Genomic DNA, 24,053 nt, shown 5'->3' with positions numbered 1-24,053 from the left:
AAGTAGAGTGCCAGATGACTATTGTGTTTTTCCCATTGCACGCTGAAGTGAAGAACCTGCCGCTGGAGCGTTGAGTTCCAGTAGCGGTGCCACATAAGGTACCTATGCCGAAAGAGACATTCTCAGCGATGAATCCGACTGGACACGCATCCGGCCCCACACGGATTTCAACGGCGGTCTGAACCGGAACTTACAGACAAATTCGACGACACCCGATCATTGCCGAATACTTCTGGTGGTGGCATTACAACGATCCCACATTCCCTTGTACTCTTCCAGGCTTACAAGGGAGCCTAACGGGTTTGAGGGGTTGTCTCAAGTCACAATCGCACCACGAATAGTGTTGCCTGTAGTCAGTAGACTTGATCTAGGTATCCAACGAGGGAAGTCCATGGATGCCTAGGTTGGAGAAGGAATATAAACTCCCTTTGAATCATACGTACACATCCAAGGTCATTGCGGACCCCCCTTACTTGAGTATTCGGCTAACCCTTTTAAGAGGAGGGACCCGACGGAGTACGGTTACCATTAGAAGCCTCACGATACAAATCCCACGTGTTCCGTTTTCAGAAATCGTGTCTACCGTGCATATGTGATGAGGGATGACATTGTGGAATCTCTGTTTAGTTAGAATGGCTGAGGAGATGTACATTCACTTCACGGGTGCATCAAATTGTAGAGAAACGTATTCATGTTGAAAGTGCCATTGATCCACAACTACTATTCCATCAGAACATCCAGCCAGGCCCGAGCTCGGAACAAAATTGCTTTACCCTCCATCGCCACCATGGTCATCGTCCTTGATGGACCACGGAATGACCACTGTAGCAGAGTAAGCTTGCAGCAGTCTGGGTTGACGAACCAGCAGACCTTTTTGGCCGTGTTGAACATGACGCACAGGGGCCATCCTTGCCTCCTGACAATCTCGCAATCGCCGCTGTAATCGCCATCTTCCGCTGGGATTGTCAACGTCAGGTACTCCGGAAAAGTGGGATCTACGTCATCCACGACCGCGATCTGAGGCGCCTCGTGAAGGTACCACATGCCGAGGCGAACACCCTCTTGCCTGAGCTCCTCGACCTTGGCATCAAAGTGGGTCGTCTTCGCGACGAGCTCTGCTCTCGCGGTCTGGATATCGGCTACAGTGATATTGTGCAGTGTCCTTTCCGCTTCCAGGTCCGATCGCATGCGCTCCAGTTTCTCGGATGCGGTGTAAAACCACACATCGTGTTCTCTGACTTTTACCTCCTCGTGCTGTTGCGCCACATTCACCAGCTCATCAACATGGGAATTCTTCGGAGACGTAGTGGCCTCTGTATTACTGAACACGGCATCAGTCATCCTAGTCTCAATCTCCTTGATTGCCTCTTCGTGAGAGGTCGCATCATCGGACAGCCTTTTCTCCAAGGCTTTGATGGCGTTCTCGTGAGCGGACTTGGCCTTGCTATGGTTGGAATGGGCCTCCTTCAACTTCAACTCCAAGTCTTTGAGGGTAGATTCGGCCTTGCTCAACTTCAACTGCATATCCCTGATGGCATTCCCATGAGCAGAGTTGGCCTCCCGGTGACTCGAGACGAGGCCTTTGTGATCCGCCTCGAGCTTTGCGTTTTCACTCTTGAGAATGTCGTGAAATGACTTGAGATCTAGATACTTGCCGCCATTGGTCGTCGCCAGTGTGCTCTCGTAAGCATAGTCCTCTCCAAGTTCCCTCAGCTTCATCTTGGCCTTCTTATTGTCATCTGAGAGATCCATAACCCTCTGTTGCTCTGTACCGAGGCTGTCTTGAAGATGCTTGATGTTGCTCTTGAGTCCTTTAGTAGCGCGTTCGTTCGTTCCGCTCACACTTTGCCTTTTCTTTTCTGAGGCTCACCTCAGTAGTATCTGCTCGCAGCTCGAGTGCTGCGTTGCGTTCCTTGAGGGAAGCTATCTGCGTCTTCAGACCAGTGACGCACTTCTTGAACGCGTTGCACATATCCTCTTGCGATTGGTCCTGGTCCATCTCACTGTCGTCTTGGTCGATCTCTGGCTCGCCTTGTGTAGTCTCCGAGAAACTCTGCAGGGCCGACTGAAGGCTCTTGACTGAGCTCTCTGCCTTGCGGAGCCGAGCTTCAGTTGCGGTGGCCTTCTCCTGGCCTCGCCTAGCTCGAAGGAAAGAGTCGAGTTCACGACTTCCAGATGGGTGAGTTTCCCCTTCACCTTGATCACCTCGGAGTTCTTTTCACGCATCTCAGCCACTTGCCTAGCCTCGGCGTCCTACGCATCATCTGACGCGAGAGTAAGCCGATCGACAAGTGACCTGAGCTGCTCCGTCAACACTGAGCCGTGTTCGCCTTGGCTTTGGTAGCTCTCAAATGTCTCCGGCCGCCTCTTTCTCTTGTCATGCATCGCTGCCCATGGCGTTGCCCTCGAGTAGTTCGAAAAGAGATTGCGTGCTCTGGAGATTGACGCTTCGTATTTGATCGCCATCCTCATCGGAAAGGTCATTCACCTTGTCCAACTCTTTGATGTAGGGTCACGCAAACGCCAGTACCTCGACAATGATCTCCTTGGGTATCACGCCCTTGAGGGGCAACTCCTTCCATATCGACCTGATCGCTTCTCCCAGATTTACGACTCGCCTTTGGGTTTGCCTGTACGGTGCCGCTTGCTCCATGAACGCCGCCACTGTCGCGACGCGGGTGAGGTCGTCGAGGCCATTGAAGGTGATGGGCTCGTCTCTGGCGAATCCTAAATCGGTTGCGGTATCGTCGAATCCACCCCGAACCACATTGAGGCGAACCTTGACGTCCGCCAGGTAGTCGGTGCCGTCGGCCACCACCTGCTTCTGTTGGGCCTCGAACACATTGAGGGGCAGGCTCGGTATGCAAGCCATGTTTTCGGACCTCGCTGATCTGGCTTTCCGCGTTGCTGCTGCTATTTCTTGTGAGACGGGTTCAAATTCGGGCATGAGAAGACAGTACCTTGACAAGTGCTGGATGTAAAAGTTTCCCGTAGAGGTGACAAGTATGACAGAGTTGGAAGGAACCGTAGGGACTACAGGGACGATAGGGCCTACAGGGCATACGGTGGCATCAACTTTGAACTTGAACTGATCCTCCTTCCTTATGGAAATTGAATCGAAACTTCCTTCTTCATAATCGCCGACTGTTTGTACTTTTCCTTTCTACAAGCTCCAAGTACAACACGCCAATCATTTCAGCCTCAAGCTGGGAAGGAGATTCCAACATGAGCGCAAGCAAACCAGTTACCCGAGCGCTTACTTCGAAGGAAATACCATTTTTCAACGGCTAGCCTCGTCAAGGTACTGGATGCAGGGGACAGTGTTAAAGGTTTCTGCCCTTGGAATTGAAGCTTATAGAATCGCGCGGCAATGGTCTGCTTTGTGGTCGCATCGATGCGATGCTCAAACTGGTTTCAGGTGTAATACAGGGGACTATCACTGATGCCGATAGGAAGACTGACAAGTAGCCGTAGCACCTCGCCAGGCAATTTGAAGATCAATCTCCCAGATCTGTCTCTCATCTCGTGTTTAGTTACTCTGAATACATTGGTGATGAAACCGGACTCTAGATAGTGGGCACCAAGTTTGATGAATGCGAACTTGTCACATTCATCGAAGCCCCCTATGACAAGAGCTCGTGAATGTACCAAGATCTTGTGGAAGATCTTACCCTATATGGCCGCATTCAAGTCTCGGAAAGGCTACTGCCGTGAGCTGAAGCATGGGAGCAAATCGCTTCGACGTGGAGCTCCCGATTGTGTAGCGGACGTCGTCGTGGCAATCGCACCACTTTATGTGACGGGTATCGACGTGTTTCCTGCCCAAGGCTTGATGCAGCCTCCCAGTACTGCTCGAGTACGTGTCACGAGAACGGTGACTGCTGAATGCGACGATGTTGATCGGCATCCCATCGTATTCTCGTTTTAGAGCCGCGCCAAGCGGGCCGGATCGGCCCCTCTCGGCATGTTAGCTCGGGCCGCCAACCCCGCAATCCCCGTGGTCCACAACCCGAGGCAAGCCAACGTTGGGGAAGCGCGCCAAACTCCCCGATATACCCCAACCTCCCCACGGACCCATCTTACCTGGTCGTCTCTCCCTCATCTCATCCACCCAACTCCGAACGACAGCTCTTGTCCTAGCATCGCAACTTCAATTCAACAACATGGACACCCACGAGATCCCCCGCAAGCTCTGGGAGCACCCAGACCCCAAGGCCACGCAAATGTACCAATACCTGCAATCGGTCAATTCCAAGTTCAACCTCCGGCTCAAGGTCAGTATTCCCCGAATCTCCCCCCCAACATTAGTCCGTCCGCTTACACGATTCCCAGACATTTGACGACCTCCACAACTGGACTGTCGCTAACCGCGCCACATTCTACGGCCATCTCTTTGACTACGCCAATTTGATCCACGAAGGGCGTCCAACATCAGTCGTGGACGAATCGCTCCCGATAGACGCCATCCCCAAGTGGTTCCCCGGTGTGCATCTCAATTGGGCCGAGAACCTGCTCTTCACAAGAGGGTCGTCCGATGCAATTGACCATCACGGCACCGAGGGTAAGGAAGACGACAAAGTTGCCGTCACCGAGATCCGAGAAGGCAACCGCGGTGATGTGCGCAATCTTACCTGGGGCGAGCTACGTCGTGATGCGGGTCGTCTGGCAGCAGCCTTGAAGGCCAGAGGCGTCAAGGAGGGCGACCGCATCGTACTCGTCGGTGCCAACTCTATCGAAACGCTACTGGTGTTTGCAGCAACCACGTGGTTGGGTGGAATCTTTAGCAGCTCATCTACGGATATGGGCGTGAAGGGTATCCTGCAGAGGACTACGCAGGTCGATCCCAAAGTATGTCAATCCCCACTTCTACGAACCACACTCACATATGCCAGTTCATCTTCTTTGACGACGCCACGATATACAACGGCAAGACGGCCGACCTTCGAGACAAGATGACCGAGGTCGTCTCCGGCATGGGCTCGTGTCCTTCATTCTCCGGTCTGGTCTCGATCCCGCGCTTCTCCAAACCATACGATGTCTCGTCGATCTCCAAGACCGAGACGTGGTCCAAGTTTCTCAGCTCCTCAACGTCTGCAGCACCTTCATTCACACGCATCCCATTCCATGCACCGTTCCTAATCTACTACTCGTCTGGAACCACGGGTATCCCAAAGGCAATCGTGCACACCGTTGGTGGCGTCATGCTCAACAGCTTCAAGGAAGGCCGCCTGCACGAGTCAATGTCCCCCGAGTCCGTCACTCTGCAGTACACCACGACTGGCTGGATCATGTACCTTGCTAACGTGGCCGCCCTTTTATCGGGTGCACGTGTCGTCATGTACGATGGCTCGCCTTTCGTCCCCGACCTCATGTCGTTCATTCGCATCCTCGGCGAGCAGCGTGTGACGAAATTGGGCATTAGCCCGAGATGGATGTTTGAAGTCGCCAAGAACAAGATCAGCCCGCGAGAGGTGACGGATCTCAGTTCGCTAAAGATTGTGACCAGCACAGGCATGGTTCTTTCTGACCAATTGTTCGAATGGTTCTACGACGCAGGGTTCCCGAAACACGTTCACCTTGCCAATATCTCTGGTGGCACCGATATTGTAAGTCCCCTACATTCGCTAAACTTTTCTTCTAACGCTTTCAGGCCGGCTGCTTCGGTATGGAGAACCCCCTCGACCCTGTCTACGTGGGAGGAACCCAAGGCCCATCCCTTGGCGTCCCCATCGCCATCTACGACGCACAGTTGCCCGATGGACCTGGCGAGGCCGTACCCACTGGCACACCTGGTGAACTCGTTGCCACTGCCGCCTTCCCCAACATCCCGTGCTTCCTCTGGGGCGACTCGGCACCCCCGAGACTGTCACCGAGCTCGCCCAACTTCGCTTCTGCCGCCCCCGGTTCCAAGTACCACGCGGCATACTTTGCTCGCTTTGATAACGTCTGGGCACACGGCGACTTCTGCTCCATCCACCCAAAGACGGGCAACATTTCCTTCCTGGGACGTGCTGACGGCGTGCTGAACCCCAGTGGTGTTCGCTTTGGCAGTGCCGAGATCTACGCCGTCATTGAGCGCAACTTTTCAAACAAGGTCATCGACAGCCTGTGCGTTGGGCAGAGGCGCCCCACTGACAATGACGAGAGCGTCATGCTCTTCCTGATGATGCGCGAGGGTGAGAAATTTGACCGTCAGCTGGTGGCCGAGGTCAAGGACAAGATCCAGAGAGAGTTGACCAAGAGGCATGTGCCCAAGTATATCTTCCAGACGCCCGAAATACCGGTAAGTGTCCTGACCCCTCAGCCGTTGACCACACTGACAAAACAGACGACGGTCAACCTTAAAAAGGTCGAACTTCCAGTGAAGCAGATTGTCTCGGGCAGAACCATCAAGCCAAGTGGCACGCTTCTCAACCCGCAGAGCCTAGACTTTTACTACCAGTTCGCCAAGATCGAGGAGCTGCTCGCCGGTAAGGAGAAGCTGTAAAATTACATATACAGAAGATATTGGATCTAGAGCGATATAGGATACCAGATAGAGTACAGCTCACCCCAGAATCAAAGATACATCCTCTAGAGGCAGCCCCTCCCACGCCGCCTTGTCGGCATGTCCGCTAGCGAGGCGGTACGCAACCCCGTCGATCCACTCCACCCACAGCACAACATACTCCTCTGTGGCCGCAATTGGGCGGATATCATCAAAGGTCCTTTCGTAGTTCCGCACGCGGCAGATAGCCATCAACTCGACCTCCTTGGCAGCAGCCCAGCCGGCATCCAGCGAGGGAAAGCTTTCAAGTTGATCCTTGTGGTGCAATCGCAGGACCCCTATTTTGTTTTCATCATTATAGAGAGAGGCGTCGTTCTCTTTGCCTGCTTGAAAAGCACAGACGCGGGCGCGGCGGGTGTCGCAGCTAATGCATAGAGTCTGTTCCGGCATGAACGGCCGGGTTGATTCCTGAATGTCCGGCACAGAGAAAGGCCAGTACCAGGAAAAGTCATCGTCAGACATGCTAACATGTCTAAAGGTGTACTTGTCTCACCCATCTGGATAAAGTAGCCCGTGCTCGTCAGTTTCCTCGTCCTGTCTGCTGTTGGACCTCTCGGGAATCTCTTGTCGAGTCCATCCGGGAGGCAGGGGCAGTCTAAAGTCTTTGTACGCTTGGCGATTCTCAAACCACGAGGATCTGATTCTCCGTTTCTGCGCTGACGTCGGCGTAGCACACGCATACCACGTGGTGATGGAAATCGTCTCTTGGATCGAGTTAAACCAATTTACTGGACCGGCTTCATTGCGTCCGACGGAGACAGCGCCTTGCCACCCAACCAAGGACCAAGACGGAAGGTCACATGGTCCAAGCTGGCTCACACTGGACCGATTAGAGACAATCCGCCGTCGGAGGCCAAAAGTTCCAAGTACGATCACGAGGCTGGTATCGATCCACTCAGGGTCCAGGATGCGGGCGTTTCCTGGGTGGTTTGGAATTGAAACCCTCCTCACGAGTAAGAGTCTGGCCCAGCTGACGCCGTGCTCTTTAGTCCCTGTCAAGTAGAGCACGCCTGGTCGAAGGACTGCGATGCCTACGTCGGCTGAGACGCAGCGGGCAGATTGCTTTCGTTGGCTGCATAGTTTTAGGAACATTTTGACTAGTGGCAGGTGTCTGCTGCGTTTTGAGGCCAGAGCTTCTTCTAAGGAGCCTAGGTTGATGATATCGCGGTGTTCTTTACTAGGAGGCGTTGTGAGACGGGTCCAGATTAGGTGGCAGATTTCGCAGTCTGACATGTCATTAGACTGCACGGTGCTGGGCACAGCCTGCAAGGAACTTGAGCTGGAAGCGTCAGTCTCAACGTTCAGCGACGTTCGAGCCATCATACCAGAGGCTCGAGATTTCTGGTCGGTATAGAGAGCTGCCGACACTTCTCAGAACATGTAAAGGAGCTTACAAACTGCTAGCCAAGGGGGATCGTCCCTCAGACGCTGTGGACCCCACCGAACCCTTCATCAGTTGGCTTCCTCCAACTTGCTTCAAGGCGGAGTCCTCCCGAACAGAAACATGCACGTCGGCAGCGAACCAATCGAAGTTGTCCGCCATAACAAAAAGTCAGGCGGCCGCCCTTCAAACGGCGACACGCATTGCCAAGACGTTGCGGCGCAGTCGAGGTAAGCAAAGCCATTGGGGTATTGATCTATCTAAAGTACAAGCCTCACGGCAATCTTCAAACCACAAGCACATCAAACCCTCGACAGCGCAGCCTCCGGACCAACATATTCGGGATACTTTCCCCCATGCACACCATACCTCCAAACCATATATCCAACAGTACCCGCAAGACTCCCCAGACCAGCCGCACCACCAACAGCTCTCACACCAAGCGCACTCCCCTTCACCCCCGCCGCCCTCGCAATCCCAAGGGACGCAACGCCCGCCGCCGCACCACTGTACGTCCAATCGTCCACTTCCAGCTGGCTCCGGCTCTCCATCAGCCTCCACGCGCGATCGCGCCACTCAATGTCTTCGCGGCCGTACATCCTCGCCAGCATGGTGACGCCGGTGAAGCCTAGGCCAATGGCGCTGGCTGTGCCTGATTTACGTAGGAAGGTGTGCAGTCCTGACGATCGGAGTGCTGCCGTTGCTATGGATGCTGTTGTTGCTGATGTGGGGAACGGGGCGGCTGCGACGGCGGCGGCTGGCACGGGCTTTGTGCCGCGGATCCGGCTGGCGACTCCACTTGCGGCCGCGATACCGAGACCCACTACGGTGCCGGTTGTGTAGCCGCGCGTGAGGACGTGGACTGTGAGGATCGTGCCGGCGAGGGGCTGGTCTTCTGCGTAGGCCGTGTGGGGGAAGTAGCGAGACATGGCTTTTGTCTTTTGTTCTTCTTGAGGATTTGGTTCGTTGGAGCTGACTGGCTGATGGTTGAGGTTTCAGGGAGAACTTTGCCAGCACACTCAATGGGTCGCAGAAAGTCGTGAGATGCAGAGTGATGGTCAATTGGAAGCGACAGTCTTCATCCCTAAACTTCAAGACCCTAGGTCACCTTATATCACAACTCGCCCAAGCCAGCAGCCCATATGCGGCCGCATGCCCCCCAATCTAGCGGAACGTGGTCGGCGCAATCCCTTCGACTTTGTCAGGCTGTCAGCACGCCGGGGTATCGTTCCGCCGCGGAATCCCACACTAGCGAGCGAATGCGAGGCACCACACCCCCGACGAATGGGGTCAATCGCATTCGTCACAGAACCAGACTAACCCACAGTGGCGGCATGACTCCCAAAGCCACGTTGCTTAGCTGAAGTCACTGCCAAAAGCTTCATCACCACAGAGCTAATCGAGATTCATAGGTTTTTGTTATTCATTAACTGATATCTATGCTGGCGGCTGCCTCCAGATAACAGTACTGTGCCGCGTCAGGCTAATCATCATCAGTCATCTCCATCATGCTTTCACCTTTTTCGTCCTCGTCCATGAGCACCCTCGGCCTGCTGACCTTGGCCTTTCCTTTGGCATCCCGCCGTAGTTTCGGGAGCTTGTTCGATATGCGCTCCCTGGCAGCCGCCTTGCCCATCTCGAGCTCCTGCTCAAACGCCTCCAGCTCGTCGCCCTCGGCAACGTCAATCGTGGACGTCTCTTCCAGGGCCTTGTTTAGTAGCTCCGTAGCTATGCTGTCCTGTGGGTTAATCGCGAGCGCCTCATGCAACGGCACAACGGCCTTTTCTGGACGTCCCTCTTCAAGATAGATGAGCGCTTTCGCACAGAATATCGTCGCGTCCTTGCCTCCTTGCCGCAGGACCTCGTCAAACTCCATGTGTGCGTCCTTCCACAGCCGCAGCCGACGATACGCATGTGCCAGGTTTGTCCTCGGTGCCAGCCACGCTTGCGGGTCTGAGTCAATGTCGGCGGCTATCTTCAGCGCCGCCCGGAAGAATTGTACAGCATCTTGCGGCTTGTCCTGGTGATATTTGACAACGCCCATCTCGTTCAGAAGAAGGGGGTCCGTTTTGCACAGACCGTATGCCGTTTTGAGGAACTCTTCCGCCAATGTCATATTGTTGAGTGCGTGATTCTGCATGCCCAAGAACACCTGCGGGAGGTGCGTTCCCATGAATAGCCTCGCTGCTGTGGAGTATGCCGAGATGGCCTGGTCGTGCTCGCCCTCTGCGGCAAACGTGTGTGCGAAGCCGATCCACGCCGGACCAAAGTGTGCATCCATCATGCTAGCCTTGCTAAAATACCGACGGGCCTCCGCAATCTTGTCAATCGAAAAGTAGTATATGCCCACGGCCAACCACGAGCAGGGCTCCTCGGGGTGGTTGTCCGCCAGGTCGTGAGAAACCAAAAACAGCGCATTCTTCATCTTGAGCTGATACAAACATGCCAGATGCAGGGGGTGGACGCTAAAGTTATACTTGTCGTCCTGTAGAATGGATTCGGTAATGGCGAGGGCGTCTCGATACCGACACTGCGTGTAGAGGAGGTCGGCCTTGGCGAGGAGCAGGTCTGGGTTGTCCGCCAGACGGTAGTGCGTCGACAGAGAGTCGCACGCCGCGGTGAATGCCGAAGGTTCCCTATACTTTGACAGCCGCGTTGTGTAGAGCATCTTTGTGAACTCTGCCGCCTCTTGTGATGATGATACATCCCCAGAGACGCTGATGGCGTCAAAGTCGAGCGACTCGAGAAATGCCCACTCCTCATCAGGCGACAGCAGAGCGTTGGTCATGAGCTGCTGGAACGCCTCAAAGCACTGTACATCGATCCGCACGGCATCCTTGTAGCACTCCTTGGCCCGGTCAAAGGCGTTCTGCTTGGCGTAGCAGATGCCTCGCAGGTAGCACATGGCGGCTTCGTATTTCCGGTTCGTCGCTTCCTCCTCTGCAGCCTCGTCGCGGGCATGTCTATCCCTCGAGCTTCCCTTCGGGTGGCTAACTGCCCTACCCAGGGGCGCCGTGTTCTGTTGCTTCCGCTTGTTGCTTGCATTATTGATGAGGTGCGTCGGGTTCCGCTCGCCGAGGATGGCCAGGGCTTCGTCGAATCTTGACTGCTTAACGAGGCAATGTGCCGCTAGGTATCGACAGGAGACATTGCGGGCGACAAGGTCCTGTTTTGCGAGGAAAGTCTGAGCTCGTGTGTAATTGCCGGTAGCAAAGTGGACTTGAGCCAGCCAAAAGGCGTCCTTATCGTCGTCTGTCCACGTTAGACAGGGCAGAGCGGGCGCCAGGAACCTCTCACATACTGGTCAAGGCTAGCAGCTTGTCGCCGATGAAGATGGCGGAATCGTATTGGGCCTTGTTCAGGGCATCCTGCCTCCATTCCCGCAGGAACTTTTCCATGGCGAGGCGGCGAAGCAACGAGGGAGGTGGCTAGATCGTGGGCATGACCGAGTGGTGTATGTGACAAAAGTGTGGCGGGTTCGAGGTTGACGTTGGGATGCCGATCAACGGGGTGAGGTAAGCGCGTCGTGGGCTCAGGCGCGACGGGAATCTGCACTTTCTTTTCTTTGGATGACGGGCAGGAATTGGAGGGGACGTGGATGCACTGTGCACCGGGCGCCGCCAGGGGTGTGGGCCGAGTAAATGGCGGGGTAGGCCAACCAGAGGGCGTCTTTGGGTCTCTCCCAGGCACACCACGTGGTTGCCGTTGATGTTCAGCTGTTGCGTCTTACAAGTACAGCGTTGGTCTGACATCGATACTTATTTTATGGCACCAAGTCTTGCCCAGGTGTCTGTAGATGGACTGTCTGTAGATGGTATCTAGCATCTTGTCGCCAGGTCGAATGTTGTCGTGAGGCTCTGGCGCTTGGACGGCACGACGGTGCAAAAATAGCACGTCAACCGCCACCAAAGCTTGAGCTGAGATGCGTGGGTGCCCTCACTGACAGCACTGCAACTCTATCATCTATGACTCCATTGCGGCCAATGCTAGTTGGGTAAGCCGACAATTGTTTCAGGCCATGCACGCTCTGCACTTCCCCATCCGACCGTTGAGGTGCTTTTGACGACAAGACGCCGCCATCCCAAGTGCCGGGAGCAGACAACTGCTCGTCAGTGATGAGTGACTACGGGTCAATATGCGAGTAAAGGCATGTCCGCCCAATCCGAGAAATGCAAGTGGTGAAATACCTAGGATGGTACTCCGTAGGTTGGGTGTTTTTGCTGATGCTGCCCTACCAAAAGCTACCCGCGCCCAATGCTTGGTACAAAGTACGAACGGCGGGCGTCTCCAGCCCCGAGCCTTCAAGGACACCTCGCTGTGACCTCACTGTGGTGCGCCGTTCCAGCGTGCCCGCCTGCCCCCTCGCCCCCTCTCATTGGCCTAGGACCTCCCAGTGAACCCATCAGGGGTAAGGCTAACCTGGGCTAAGCGAGGCGCTATCGCTCTATCCGCCATCGATAACAAGATGACGACTAAGGTCGAGGAGGATGGGGCACATCAGTATCCGTACTCCGTATTATTTTTTTTCTCTTCAAGCTGTTCATTGTTCCCCATCAGTCGATAATTCGCCTTTCCCACTCCCGCCTCACAACATCGCTCAAACACTGCAAAAAAATCAACAACGTCTGTAATACCCACACACACGCACACGCAAACTCCCCTCGAGATACCACCGACGCTACCTTGCTCTCCAACCGAAAGAACTTCCTCCCCCCCCTGGTCATACCTCACCCCCGCCGAAGCTCTCGCACGCCGCTGTCTCTCTCCAACTGCCATCCGTCTCCTCTCTCTCCTCTCTGTGCCTCCGTCTCCAACCCGCCCCTGCAGCAGGCCCTCGTCGACCGCCTCTGCCCGCCAACGCCCGCCGCCGCCGCCATCCCGACCTCATCGCATCCCAACTCCTATCCGCCCTGTCCCAGCCGACACAACTGCGACCATTAACAGCAAACCAAGGTGCCGCCGCCCTTGACGTTTGAGGGATTGACGAGACCAAGCCGTATTCACCCCTCCTCCCCCCGGAAGCCGTCGAAAGCAGTCCTCATGGATAACAACCTGTGGACCCGCCGCACAAAGTAAGCCTTTCGTTTGTCTCCATGCACCACCCACCCTAACACCTCCAGCTCTGGCAAGCTTTCACTCTCGACAAATGGTAGTCCCGCGCCGGGCGGTGACGCCAACCGAAACGGCTCCTTTGCCAAACGATTCGGCGGCGATACGTCCTCACACGGCGGCAAATCAAATCCATTCAACAACGTAACGACTCCCGGCGCAGGCGGCATGGCGTCCCCCACCGCCGCCGGTGCGGCCAACGCCTTTGGCCTGGGCTCCGGCGCCTTTGCTTCCTTCGGCTCGGCCAAGACCCCCAAGTCCCCCGGCAACCCGTTCGACCTCGCCATGGGCAAGATGGGCGCCAAGGCGGCGACGTCGCACGATCTGGCGGCCAAGGTGCCCTCCATCGCCCCGATCCCCGAGAGAAAGGCCCTGGGCTCGCAGCCCGCCTCGGCCCGGACGTCCTCGGAGCAGCTCCGCGTCCACCCCCTCAAGTACGAGTGGGTGACGTGGTGCCGGCCGCCCCAGCCAAAGGGGCAGCCGTACCAAGAGTACGCCAAGTCGCTGACGCCAATGATCCACTGCAACACCGTGGAGGAGTTCTGGGTCGGCTACCCCCACCTGAAGCGGCCCTCTGAGCTGTCCGTGGGCTGGGAATACCACTTCTTCAAGCGGGGCATCCGCCCAATCTGGGAGGACGAGGAGAACAGAAGCGGCGGCAAGTGGGTGCTTCGTCTGAAGAAGGGCATCGTCGACCGGTACTGGGAGGATACCGTGTTTGCGCTCCTCGGCGAGGCCTTCATCGACGCCAGCGAAGAGGTCTGTGGCGGTGTGGTGAGCGTCCGCAACGGCGAGGATATTATCAGTATCTGGACCCGCTCGACCGGCGGACGCGTGCTGAGGATTCGGTAAGTTGTCTTGGTCCATGGGTTCATGTGTAGGCAAAGCTAACAACCGCAGTGAAACGTGGAAGTCGTACCTCAAGTGCCCGCCCAACACGCAGTTCGAGTTCAAGTCCCACGACGAGAGCATCCAGCACCGAGCCGCCATCGAGGAGTCCCGCCGCGAGAAGCAGCACGACAAACGCGGCAACAAACAGGCCACCGAAGAGCAGAAGCCCGCCGCTTCGTGAGCACGCCCACGAAAAGCAACGACCCCTCATCGCTGGGAAACGCCACACCAACACCTTGTTGCATTTTGTTTTGTTCTCCCTCCAAAGCCATCTTTGATGTTTATTTGTACACTATTGGATCCACTACTTCCCCCCCCCTACCCCTACGACGGATCTTCATAGCATTCGGGTTTGTGAAACTCCGACCAAAAGTACACCTATATGGGGAAAAATGAGGAAGCAGGTTTGGAAACATTGGAGACGGTTGTGTGGTTCCCTTGATGAAGGGGGGGAAATCCCCCTTTTGGAATTTACGATCAATCTTTTATCGATCTCGGAAACGGGAATCGGCAAAGCGGTCTGTGAGGAGAAGGGAAATGGAACGGGGGGTCAGCGGTCAAACGTTTAGCGGTCACGTTTGTTTTATGGGTTGCGACCACGCGGGCAGGTCATGGATCATTCCCAATCTTCATCATCTTTTTCGGGAGGTGTACACTACTTGCGATCAAAGTGTCGCATGCTTCGGTATGCTTTTGTTGGCTGCTGGATGCGCGGTCCGAAAGGCACGGGCCGTATGGATAGTCCCAAATGACTACGAAATGAGCTCACTTTTGAACATTCCCCAAATGACATGAACATGAACTGGATGCATTGACGCATCCCGATATCATTATTCGTACAATCTATGCTTTCCTCGGTGTCCTCCGCCTCTCCCACACCTGCAAATACGTCTCACCCAAATACAACAGCTCGCTCTGCACCTTTTCCACAAACAAATCCTGACACGATACCCACTCGTCGCGGCCCTTGTCCTTCAACTGCACCTTCCACGTCTTACGCTCCTCCCCGCTGTCCGCGACATCTTCCTTGGCGCGCACAGCCTCGTGGACGACGTTGGCGACGAGGTCGTACCAGATGGGTTCGCCGGGGGGCCACTCGCCCGGGTTCGGCTCGACGTACGGACTCACGTCGAGGCCGCGCGGGTCAAACGTGACAATCGTCGGATTCCGCTCTGACACAAACTTGTTCTGGCTGAAGCGCTTGACGTGCAGGACGAGGTAGGGGGGTAAAGGGTGCAGCAGGCGGTACCGCTTACGCTGGGCGAGGTGTTCTTGCGCGTGGATGCCGTCGTATTTTGAGAGGATGGTTGTGAGGGGCACTTGTGGGATGATGTTCTTTTCGAGCTCGTCTTGGAAGAGGGGCGCGGCGGGGAGGTCGAGGGTGAGGAACATGAAGCGGGACGACGTCACTGACACGGCGGCGTCTTCGAAGCGTAGACGATCGCCTGCGTCGGCGCGCGCTGTGATGGCTTGCGATTCGACCTTGAGCTTCCCCTGGAAGATGCGCTGCACCACGGAGCTGCCGGGCTTCGTCTTGGACCCGCCGAGGCCCAGGTGCAGGTTATTCAGGAACCATGACAGGAACTCGACAGGGTCGGACTGCGCCGTAAGGGTGTAGCGCTTGTTCGAGAGCAGGGAAATCTCCTGAAGCAGCTCGTGGGGCGAGACGTGGGCCTTGAAGGCGCGCGGGTTCCAAATCTTGCGGACGAGGATGCCGAAGCGCTTGGCGAGCTCGGAGCGGGACGAGAGGTCCTCCAGTAGGCAGTAGTTGCGCAGCGGCGCGACGTGCGCGAGAGCCTGGACCACGACGTTGAGGTAGTCGTTTTCTTTCAGGTTGTTCATGCCCACGAAGCCGGGTGCGTATTCCCTTCCCGCGAGCGTAAAGGACGCGCGCAGTGGCGTGTGGTCGAGGGCGGCGACTTCGGGTTTCGTGTAGCGCGGGTCCGAGACAAACTTGATGTCGTCGAGGGATTTGGACTTGACCTCGTAGCCTTCGGGGAGGACGTAGACCTTTTGCGTCTGCATGTTGATGAAGACGTGGTGGTTCTCGTCGAGGGCGTGGAAGTAGGCGTGCGATTTGGGTCCGCGGCCCTGGTAGTAGCGGCCGCAGACCAGGCATGCGTAGACGTTGATGTTGGACAGGCTGACGGAGCAGAGCTTTTCGAAATCAAAGTCGAGGACGTTGCGGTCGATCGTGTCGAGGTACAGGTCGTCGTAGCCGTCTGTCGGCGCCAATTGGCGGATCGGCACCTGGACCGGCGCGTCTTGTTCTATCTCGCTGTCATCTTCATCGTCTTGTGGTATCTCGGCGGCGCCATTTGTGGGTGTTGCGTCGTCCGTCGTCGTCGCTGTGTCGTGACCGTTTTCGAGCGAGCCGTTGGAGATGAGGGAGTCGACGGTTCGTGAGCGTTTCGACGCGGGTGAGTCGATCCCTGCGATTTCGTCGAGGGGGTCCTCGGCGTGACGTTTCCTGTGCGCCATGCTGTGTGTGTGTGTGTGGTTTCTGGAGGGGTATCGAGTGTTGTTGGTGGTTTCCTTGCGGGTGCGAGGCTGAGGTCGCAGGCGTGGATTGGTGGTTGCCGTTCAGGCATGGAAAAAGTCGCCAGTCTATCGCTCTAGGTGCACGCCCCCACCGTCAGAGGCCACGCCCTGAGCTTCAACGACCTCATCCAGACATCACCCGTTATTACTACACGGCCACAGACGACGAAAAGCTATGTGCGATGGAATATACACCAATCCCAGCTACACTGGGCTGCCGAGTCGCCAGAAGAACGCCTCTGAAGATGCAGGCGCATGCAGCACATGCATGATGGCCCTATCAGTGTCGCTGCATTATCATCCAATGGCATCATCCTTGGGAGCGCCTGACCAGATGTAAGCCGCAGCCTGATCTGGTTGAGGGGCTCCGGCCCCGTTTTCCGCACTCTGTCAGGATTCGCTGGTCTCTCTCTGAAGATTGTTTGCTTTGCAGGAGCGATACTCCGTTGAGTCAACGTTCGTTCGTTCGTCAGTCGCCGACGACAGCAATATGCCATGGCCGCCCTTCCGCCACGCCGCCGTGAAGACTTCACTGTCGCCGTAATTTGCGCCCTTCCCCTTGAGTTCGACGCTGCAGAGCTAGCCTTCGACGAGCTGTGGGATGAATCCGATCATGGCCTCGGCAAGGCTGCAGGTGACGCAAACACCTACACGCTGGGTCGAATTGGCAAGCACAATGCCGTCCTCGTCCTCCTTTCCGGCATAGGAAAGGCGAACGCAGCAAGCGCGACAGCCAGCCTTCGTTCCAGTTTCGGAGGTCTCAGGTTAGCTCTGCTATGTGGCATATGCGGTGGCGTGCCTAATGCGAATTGTGATGGGGAGATGCTGCTTGGAGATGTCATCATAAGCAAAAGTGTCGTTCAGTACGATCTGGGGCGACGTTTCCCAGGCCAGTTCGAGTCCAAAGACACTATACAAGACAGCCTGGGTAGACCAATCAAAGAAATTCGGTCCCTGCTCATTGCATTCGAAACTCATAGGCAAAAGCAGCGCCTGACGAAGGAAATCTCGAAAGGTCTGGTAAAAATCCAAAACAAGGCAGTCAAAGAGAGTTATGATGTCGACTATAGTCGACCAACATACGAAGACGTGCTCTTCGAGCCCGACTACACCCATAGGCATCGATCAGACGTGCAGTGCAGCTGCAACGAAACGCAGACATGTGAGCAGGCGACGAAAGCGACATGCGAGGAGCTCGGCTGTGACTTGAAGCACCAAGTGCCTCGAAGACGCCTCGAGAGCCAGCTAGCTGGGCAAGAGAAGACCACTGCGGAACACCAGCCTCGTGTATTTCTTGGATCGATTGGATCAGGAGACACCGTCATGAAATCCGGTAAGGACAGAGACCAAATTGCGAGAGAGCGTAGCCTCGTCGCCTTTGAAATGGAAGGTGCTGGAGTTTGGGACGAAATCCCCTGCATCATCGTCAAGGGAGTGTGCGACTATGCCGACAGTCACAAGAACAAAACTTGGCAACACTATGCTGCGGCAACAGCTGCAGCAGCAACCAAGGCTCTCCTCGATCGTTATGCGCCAACAGCCGTCCGGGTTGAGCAGGCTGAGCCAGTCGAAACGATTGGTTTCTCGCCCAAATGTAAGTGTGTGCCCTGTCTATTCCACCGCACGGCATGCTGAGAGAATATAGTTCATGTACCATATGTCAAAAATCCCGAGTTTGTTGGCCGACAAGAGATCTTCAACCACATCACGCATCTATTCGGGGACACGCAGACTGGTCTGCCCGCTACGAAACTGCGCTCAAGAGTGGCGCTCCATGGGCTCGGCGGTGTAGGGTAAGGCCAACTCGCTATTACCCTAAAGCAAGGCTAACATCAAGAAGCAAGACGCAAATTGCATTGGCGTATGCCTACTGGGTACATGAGACTTTTTCTGAAGTTTCCGTCTTTTGGGTTCACGCCAGCAACCGCCAGCGCTTTCTTCAGGCTTTCACATCGATCGCTCGAGTGTGTCGCATCCCGGGATACGACGAAAGTAAGGCCGATACCCTTCTTTTGGTGAAGCAGTGGCTTGAGAGTAAAAAAAGCGGTCGCTGGCTACTAATCATCGATAACGCCGACGACAAGGAGACTTTCTTCACGGACTCTGGGCAAGACGGCATTAGCACAGATGTGTCAGCACTTGCATCGGAAGGGGGACTAGGTCGCTTCATCCCTGAGTGTCTCCACGGATCCGTTCTCATAACGACAAGGGACATGCAGACAGGCCTGAGGATGGCCGCGGGAGTTCCTCCAATCAAAGTCAATGAGATGATCGATGCTGAGGCTGTTGAGCTGCTGCAGTCCTTGCTCCCGAACCAAACCTTCTCTCCATCGGAAGCAATCGCGTTGGCATCTCGACTTGCGTACTTGCCATTAGCGCTAGCACAAGCAGCCTCTTTCATCCTCAAAAACTTCATGTCCATCACCGACTATGTCCAACTACTGGACAAGAGCGACTCTAGCTTGGTGCGTCAGCTGAGCGAGCCTTTCGCGTCAGTAGGGCGAGACTCGGAGACTCCCCATGCGCTGACGGCCACCTGGTTGATTTCTTTCCGTCAAGTCGAAGAACGGTATTCTTTGGCGGGCAATTTGCTTTCTTTCATGAGCATGTTTGATCGCCAGGCTATTCCCAAAGCCTTCGTCGAAGGCTACTGCTATGAGCAGCTTCGCAAGAAATCGGGCTCTGTCGTCGACATGGATGCTCATTTTGAGGGGGATTCCGGCATTGGCTCCGGCTATAGTTTTGACTCAGACAGCGCCGTCGTAGGGTCTAGAGCCGGTTCTGATGCCGGTTCTAAATATGGGACCAATGCCAACTCTGAGGACGACTCTGAGACGACTTTGGAGATCGCAAACGCCTTGGGGATTCTCCAAGCGTTTTCCTTCATCTCTCAGGCGAGCAATGACACTTACGACATGCATCGACTCGTGCATTTAGTCACGCGCAAACGTCTGTTGCAAGAGTCGACGATGCCGCACTTTTCGAGCGAGGCTCTTGAAATCATGGCTCGTGCTTTCCCGTATGGTGGATTCCTGAATCGATTGACGTGCCTTACGTATCTACCCCATGCCCTCGCAATTCTAGCACTCTCAAGTCCTCGGTCTGATAATGAGAAGATCCAAACTGGACAGCTACTGTGCAATGTGGCCATATACTTTGACTACCTAGGGCAAGCTTCGGAGGCAGAGACGTATCTGACACGAGCATTGGAACTACAAAGACAAGCACTTGGGCAGGAGCATCCTGAGACACTTAAGACGATGAGCGAGTTGGCGTCGTCTCACATAAATCAAGCGCATCTAGAAGTGGCCGTTGAGTTGCTTCTGTCTACATTGGAAGCCCAGAAGAGACTATTGGCAGAAAGCGATAACGATGTACTACTCACGCGCTGTAGACTTGCACGTGCGTATTTACGCCAACATCGCCTTGAAGACGCAGAGAAGTTATATTTGGAAGCACTCGAGCTCTGTAAAGGAGCCGGAGGGGATAAGGCAGGCATGTCATACACCTTAGCCGAACTTTCGACTCTGTACTTTGAGCAAGGGCGGTATGGGGAGGCAGAGAAGCTGCAACTGCAGGTACTAGAGAGAGATAGGGAGATGTTCGGGGAGGACCATTGGACTACATTTTTACCCATGATGCAGCTGGGGCGTACGTATGTGAATCAGGGCCGTCTAATAGAGGCAGGGGACATACTTTCACAGACGCTAGCTCGAAGCAAAATAATATTGGGTGAAGAGCATCTTGGTACGGTAGGTCTTATGAAGTCTTTAGCACCTCTCTATGAGAAGCAAGGTCGTTTGGCAGCGGCGGAAGAACTCTTTCTGGAGGTGCTAGACATCAAGAAATCATCGATGGGTGAGAAACATGATGACACAGCATGGGCCATGAGAGATTTAGGAGGATTCTATAAGAACCAGGGTCGCCTATTAGAGGCAGAGGAGATATTCCTGAAGGTGCTAGAACTACGGAGAATGACGTTAGGCGAGGGGCATGAGGATACACTTACGGTCATGAAAGACTTAGGACTTATGTATCAGGAGTCAGGTCGCCTAGAAGAAGCGGAAGAGTCCTATCTGGAGGTACTTCACTTACAAAGAATTATGTTAGGCGAGGAGCATGAGAAAACAGCATGGTCTATGGCAAAGTTAGGACAAATCTTTGTCCAACAAGGGCGACTGGCAGAAGCGGAGAAATCTCAACTACGAGGATACGAAGTAAACAGAAAGGTTTTAGGGGAAGAGCACGCCCACACTCTAACGGATGAGCATAACTTGGCTTGTATTTGGTGGGATCAAGGCCGGAAAGTGGAAGCAATTCAGCTGATGAGGAAGTGCGCCAAGGCTCGAGATCGCGTTTTTGGTCGAGATCACGAACATACAAAATGCTCCCTCGAAGCATTGTCATACTGGGAGGAAGAGATGGACACGGAGCACAACAGCGACAATGAGTCGGGGCACGGAAGCGAAGATTCTAGCGAGGACGAGGAGGAAGACACGTATGCACGTTCATACTTAGACTCCGACGACGATTCGGATGATGGCGAAGGAGCACGCCTATAGAAACTTGTTACTCAGAGCCATAGCGAACATGAATTGCAAAAGCCCGCTCTGCCCAAGTCAGTTGTCAAACGCTAAAGGCGTAGTCAAATCAAACCAGATCACCAACGCAGAATAACGCAGAATAACGTAAAACCAATAAAATCATTCTCTATTTTAAACTCCTACATCCACTCCTCACATCACACCATAATGACATCCGCCGCCGCATCCTCCATGGCCGCATCCTCTATCGCGGGGGGCGCGAGACTGTCCATCTCCCGCAGGGTATATTCCACCAGGTAACTCTCGTCCACGAGCTCGTCCGTCCGCCTGTAGTGCCGTTCGGTGTACACCCGCAGGGCGTTGAGCACCTCCTTGAGGCTCCGCTGGCCCCGCGCGCCCTTGACCGAGAGGTTGGAAAACTTGGACGCCGGGTAGCTGCGGACGAGCGTCCAGAGGATGCGCTGCGCGACGGCGGCTGTCCGCGCGTTGGTGTTCCAGTCGCGGAGGCGGAGGAGCAGGGTGAAGAGTTGTTCGTCGGAGAGTGTGGCGAGGACCTGGTCGACGGCTTTAAGGCCGCAGAGGCTGCCGGGTTCCGGGGCCGAGGTGACGACTGACGTGAAGAGGCTGAGGAGGCGGCCGGGGTGGTTGAGCTGCAGGGCGAGGACGATGGCTTCGCGGTAGGAGCCGTGGTGGATGTGGTTCTGGAGTTCCTGCTCCTGCTCGATGAGCTTCTGGGCGGCTTCGGTGGCGGCGGCCTGTGATTCCGTGGTGGTGTCCTTCCAGAAGGTGACGAGGGCGTCGCCGTCACCCGAAACGATGGTGTTGTCTTCCGGGTGGACGGCGAGGGCCCAGATGCGGTCCTCGTGGTTGTCGAGCGTCGTCTCGCCCTCGCCCGAGTTGGCGTCCCAAACCTTGACAAGGCCGTCGCTGCCGGCACTGGCGAACTGGAGTTGTTTCTTGCCCTTGCCCTCGGGCTTGGGCATGTTGAGCCAGGCGACCTTGAGGACGCTGTTGGAGTGGCCTTCGAAGGTGCGGATGCACGAGTAGTCGTTGAGGCTCCAGAGTTTGACCGTTTTGTCGGCGCTGCCGGTGAGGACGACGCCCTTGCCAGCGACCTGTCCCTCGTCGCCTTGGACGGCGGGGCACCCGGCGGGGGCGAATTTGACGGACCACACGCCACGCCTGTGACCGCGGAGGATGCCTTGGACTTCACCCTCGGCCACGGACCAGATCTTGACCATTTTGTCCTGGGAGGAGGAGGCGAAGAGCTGGCTGGCGGGGTGGACGTCCATGGCGTTGATGTCCTTGTCGTGGGCTTTCCGGGTGAAGACGGCGCGGGATCCGCCCTTTCGGGTTTGCTGGGGTTCCCTGGGAATCTCCCACTTCTTGACGGTCTGGTCCTGGGAACCCGTGAAGAGAAACGGTGGGGGGTGGCTCAGGGGGTCCTTGAACTGTGCTGATGATTCTTGAGGGGGCTGCTTTGGGAGTGCCACAGCGCCGACTGATTCCGTGTGGCCGGTGAAGGTGGCGTAGCATGTGTAAGAGTTGTTGGCGGGGTCAACGCGCCAGAGACGAGCGGTGTTGTCCTTTGCGCCGGTGGCGATCCAGTGTCCGGACCAGTCGACGTCCAAAGAGACAATAATGTCGTCGTGGCCCTTGAGCAGCGCGATATCCTGGCCAAAGTACGTCTCATCTTCTGAGGAGTCCTTGACGGAAACGATGCGAATGTCCTCGGCGTTGGTTGCCAATGCGAGAAGGGATCGATCGGGCAAAAGGTAGTTGAGATCGATGATGGAGTCGTGGGTTCCGGAAATCCGTCTAAACGGTTCCATGACCGATCCCTCAACAGCCTCCTTCTCCGGCACCTTGTACAGCGCAAGGGTGTGGTCGACCTGGACGCACAGGATGAAGGGGAGCTCGGGGTGCGAAACGGCGCTGACGACGCCCTCCGCCTCTGCCTTCTCCGGCTGGTCCTTTGTGAGCTCGCGACCCGTGTCGGTGTCCCAGATGCGGAGGCAGCCCTTTGCGCCGGCGGAGTATGTCAGACGGCCGGCATCAACAAAGCCGACGGCCTCGACGAGCTCCAGGCACGGCACGACCTTTCTAACCTTCCATGACCGCGCGTCCCACCAGATGATTGTCTTGTCTCTGCTGGCTGTGACGATGGCTTGCTGTTCGGGGGAGTAGTCGATGCCCTGGACGTTGGAGACGTGGGAATCGAGGCTCGCGACGGCGGCGCGCTTGTGAAGATCCCATACCCGCACTTTGCCGTCCTGGCTACCGGATACAAGGCGCCAGTTTGTCGTCGTTGTCGTGGTCTCTTCCTCATCGGTCTGCTTCGCCTTCTTTCCCTTCTTGCTTGCGTCTCCCTCATTTGACCGCGCCGCGACCTCGAAGAAGTGCAGAGCCGAAACCAGAACGCTGGGTCCGCGGAAGGTGTGCGTGACGTATCCGCCGGCAATGTCCCAGACCTTGATCGCTCCGTCGGTGCCTCCGGTCGCGAGGAGGGTGCTTGTTCGGTCGACAGCGAGGACAACGACGGGGGTTCCGTGGGGCTTCAGTGAGCGGGTCAGCTTCGCCTCGATCGTTCCGTCTTCGGTGGTCTTGAGGGCGTAGATCTTCATCGCAAGCGATCGGGAGCAGATGATGAGGTGCGAGCCGGAGGGGGTCACTGTGATTGTTAGATCGTGGAGCCGGTCAGGTAGAGATCGTACATACGGGTCAGCGTCGAGATTGTTTCGCCATCCTAAGACACAGTCAGCCGTGCATTTGTACATGGATCCCGGGGCGCATACTCCTTCAATCTTTGCTAGATGCTTCCCGTTGGAGGGGTTGGTGAGGATGGCATCCTCGCCGAGGGGGGTTGCAAGAATCTTGGCGCCATTGTCCAATGCGACGGAGCCGCCGGTGAAGATGGGCCGTATGGCTCGGTCAGGCTCGAACGTCGTCTTGAGGGGCTGTTTGCTCGCCATCTTGTCGTTCTATCGATGCGGTGCAATCGGTCGCGACATGCGGCAAGCAGCGGTTTGTCCCAGATTAT

At 55.8% G+C, this 24,053-nt stretch overlaps 10 protein-coding genes across 10 annotated transcripts; 3 read left to right on the top strand and 7 right to left on the bottom strand.

Annotated features, from left to right (window-relative positions):
* Positions 1–720: 720 nt before the first annotated feature.
* BDP55DRAFT_630019 (uncharacterized protein) lies at positions 721–3,277 on the bottom strand (the record flags this gene model as incomplete). Its single annotated transcript, XM_060572103.1, has 5 exons — positions 721–1,803; positions 1,871–2,128; positions 2,197–2,253; positions 2,531–3,163; positions 3,275–3,277. The coding sequence occupies 5 exons, from the start codon at positions 3,275–3,277 to the stop codon at positions 721–723; spliced, it is 2,034 nt and encodes a 677-aa protein (XP_060431579.1).
* An 833-nt stretch (positions 3,278–4,110) lies between these two features.
* Positions 4,111–6,661, top strand: BDP55DRAFT_657953 (acetoacetate-CoA ligase). The gene is made up of 5 exons (XM_060574444.1): positions 4,111–4,274; positions 4,333–4,848; positions 4,893–5,606; positions 5,651–6,283; positions 6,329–6,661. The coding sequence occupies exons 1-5, from the start codon at positions 4,164–4,166 to the stop codon at positions 6,485–6,487; spliced, it is 2,133 nt and encodes a 710-aa protein (XP_060431578.1). The 5' UTR covers positions 4,111–4,163; the 3' UTR covers positions 6,488–6,661.
* BDP55DRAFT_726792 (uncharacterized protein) lies at positions 6,548–7,009 on the bottom strand (the record flags this gene model as incomplete). Its single annotated transcript, XM_060579194.1, has 1 exon — positions 6,548–7,009. The coding sequence occupies one exon, from the start codon at positions 7,007–7,009 to the stop codon at positions 6,548–6,550; it is 462 nt and encodes a 153-aa protein (XP_060431577.1).
* Positions 6,594–7,936, bottom strand: BDP55DRAFT_71353 (uncharacterized protein). Its single transcript, XM_060578243.1, has one exon. The coding sequence runs from the start codon at positions 7,868–7,870 to the stop codon at positions 7,037–7,039; it is 834 nt and encodes a 277-aa protein (XP_060431576.1). The 5' UTR covers positions 7,871–7,936; the 3' UTR covers positions 6,594–7,036.
* Positions 7,936–8,964, bottom strand: BDP55DRAFT_71333 (uncharacterized protein). The gene has a single exon (XM_060578237.1). The coding sequence runs from the start codon at positions 8,855–8,857 to the stop codon at positions 8,231–8,233; it is 627 nt and encodes a 208-aa protein (XP_060431575.1). The 5' UTR covers positions 8,858–8,964; the 3' UTR covers positions 7,936–8,230.
* Positions 8,965–9,318: 354 nt separating this feature from the next.
* Positions 9,319–11,711, bottom strand: BDP55DRAFT_657946 (tetratricopeptide). Its single transcript, XM_060574443.1, has 2 exons — positions 11,230–11,711; positions 9,319–11,180 (listed from the first exon to the last, which is right to left on the bottom strand). The coding sequence occupies exons 1-2, from the start codon at positions 11,324–11,326 to the stop codon at positions 9,412–9,414; spliced, it is 1,866 nt and encodes a 621-aa protein (XP_060431574.1). The 5' UTR covers positions 11,327–11,711; the 3' UTR covers positions 9,319–9,411.
* Positions 11,712–12,968: 1,257 nt separating this feature from the next.
* Positions 12,969–14,109, top strand: BDP55DRAFT_630015 (eukaryotic initiation factor 4E; the record flags this gene model as incomplete). Its single annotated transcript, XM_060572102.1, has 3 exons — positions 12,969–13,000; positions 13,049–13,885; positions 13,938–14,109. The coding sequence occupies 3 exons, from the start codon at positions 12,969–12,971 to the stop codon at positions 14,107–14,109; spliced, it is 1,041 nt and encodes a 346-aa protein (XP_060431573.1).
* A 662-nt stretch (positions 14,110–14,771) lies between these two features.
* BDP55DRAFT_548609 (ubiquitin carboxyl-terminal hydrolase) lies at positions 14,772–16,409 on the bottom strand (the record flags this gene model as incomplete). Its single annotated transcript, XM_060568858.1, has 1 exon — positions 14,772–16,409. One exon carries the CDS (start codon positions 16,407–16,409, stop codon positions 14,772–14,774), a length of 1,638 nt encoding a protein of 545 aa, XP_060431572.1.
* Positions 16,410–16,687: 278 nt separating this feature from the next.
* BDP55DRAFT_71274 (uncharacterized protein) lies at positions 16,688–21,121 on the top strand. Its single transcript, XM_060578217.1, has 3 exons — positions 16,688–18,063; positions 18,115–18,262; positions 18,310–21,121. The coding sequence occupies exons 1-3, from the start codon at positions 16,965–16,967 to the stop codon at positions 21,029–21,031; spliced, it is 3,969 nt and encodes a 1,322-aa protein (XP_060431571.1). The 5' UTR covers positions 16,688–16,964; the 3' UTR covers positions 21,032–21,121.
* An 89-nt stretch (positions 21,122–21,210) lies between these two features.
* BDP55DRAFT_692492 (WD repeat domain-containing protein) lies at positions 21,211–23,985 on the bottom strand (the record flags this gene model as incomplete). The annotated part of the gene is made up of 3 exons (XM_060577121.1): positions 21,211–23,684; positions 23,732–23,759; positions 23,809–23,985. 3 exons carry the CDS (start codon positions 23,983–23,985, stop codon positions 21,211–21,213), a joined length of 2,679 nt encoding a protein of 892 aa, XP_060431570.1.
* Between the last annotated feature and the right edge of the window lie 68 nt (positions 23,986–24,053).

Source organism: Colletotrichum godetiae (assembly GCF_030913485.1).
Source record: "Colletotrichum godetiae strain CBS 193.32 chromosome Unknown BDP55scaffold_13, whole genome shotgun sequence".
In the NCBI taxonomy this organism is placed as follows: Eukaryota; Fungi; Ascomycota; class Sordariomycetes; order Glomerellales; family Glomerellaceae; genus Colletotrichum; species Colletotrichum godetiae.
The sequence above is the reverse complement of the archived record's forward strand: the minus strand, read 5'-3'. Positions and strand labels throughout refer to the sequence as shown.

Coding starts and splice junctions, on each gene's coding strand:
- BDP55DRAFT_657946 (XM_060574443.1), bottom strand. CDS start 11,326: ATGGAAAAGTTCCTGCGGGAATGGAGGCAGGATGCCCTGAACAAGGCC. Junction 11,181..11,229: donor CAAGCTGCTAGCCTTGACCA/GTATGTGAGAGG, acceptor TAACGTGGACAG/ACGACGATAAGGACGCCTTT.
- BDP55DRAFT_71333 (XM_060578237.1), bottom strand. CDS start 8,857: ATGTCTCGCTACTTCCCCCACACGGCCTACGCAGAAGACCAGCCCCTC.
- BDP55DRAFT_71353 (XM_060578243.1), bottom strand. CDS start 7,870: ATGATGGCTCGAACGTCGCTGAACGTTGAGACTGACGCTTCCAGCTCA.
- BDP55DRAFT_71274 (XM_060578217.1), top strand. CDS start 16,965: ATGGCCGCCCTTCCGCCACGCCGCCGTGAAGACTTCACTGTCGCCGTA. Junction 18,064..18,114: donor GATTGGTTTCTCGCCCAAAT/GTAAGTGTGTGC, acceptor GAGAGAATATAG/TTCATGTACCATATGTCAAA. Junction 18,263..18,309: donor CATGGGCTCGGCGGTGTAGG/GTAAGGCCAACT, acceptor AACATCAAGAAG/CAAGACGCAAATTGCATTGG.
- BDP55DRAFT_657953 (XM_060574444.1), top strand. CDS start 4,164: ATGGACACCCACGAGATCCCCCGCAAGCTCTGGGAGCACCCAGACCCC. Junction 4,849..4,892: donor CTACGCAGGTCGATCCCAAA/GTATGTCAATCC, acceptor CACATATGCCAG/TTCATCTTCTTTGACGACGC. Junction 6,284..6,328: donor TCCAGACGCCCGAAATACCG/GTAAGTGTCCTG, acceptor CTGACAAAACAG/ACGACGGTCAACCTTAAAAA.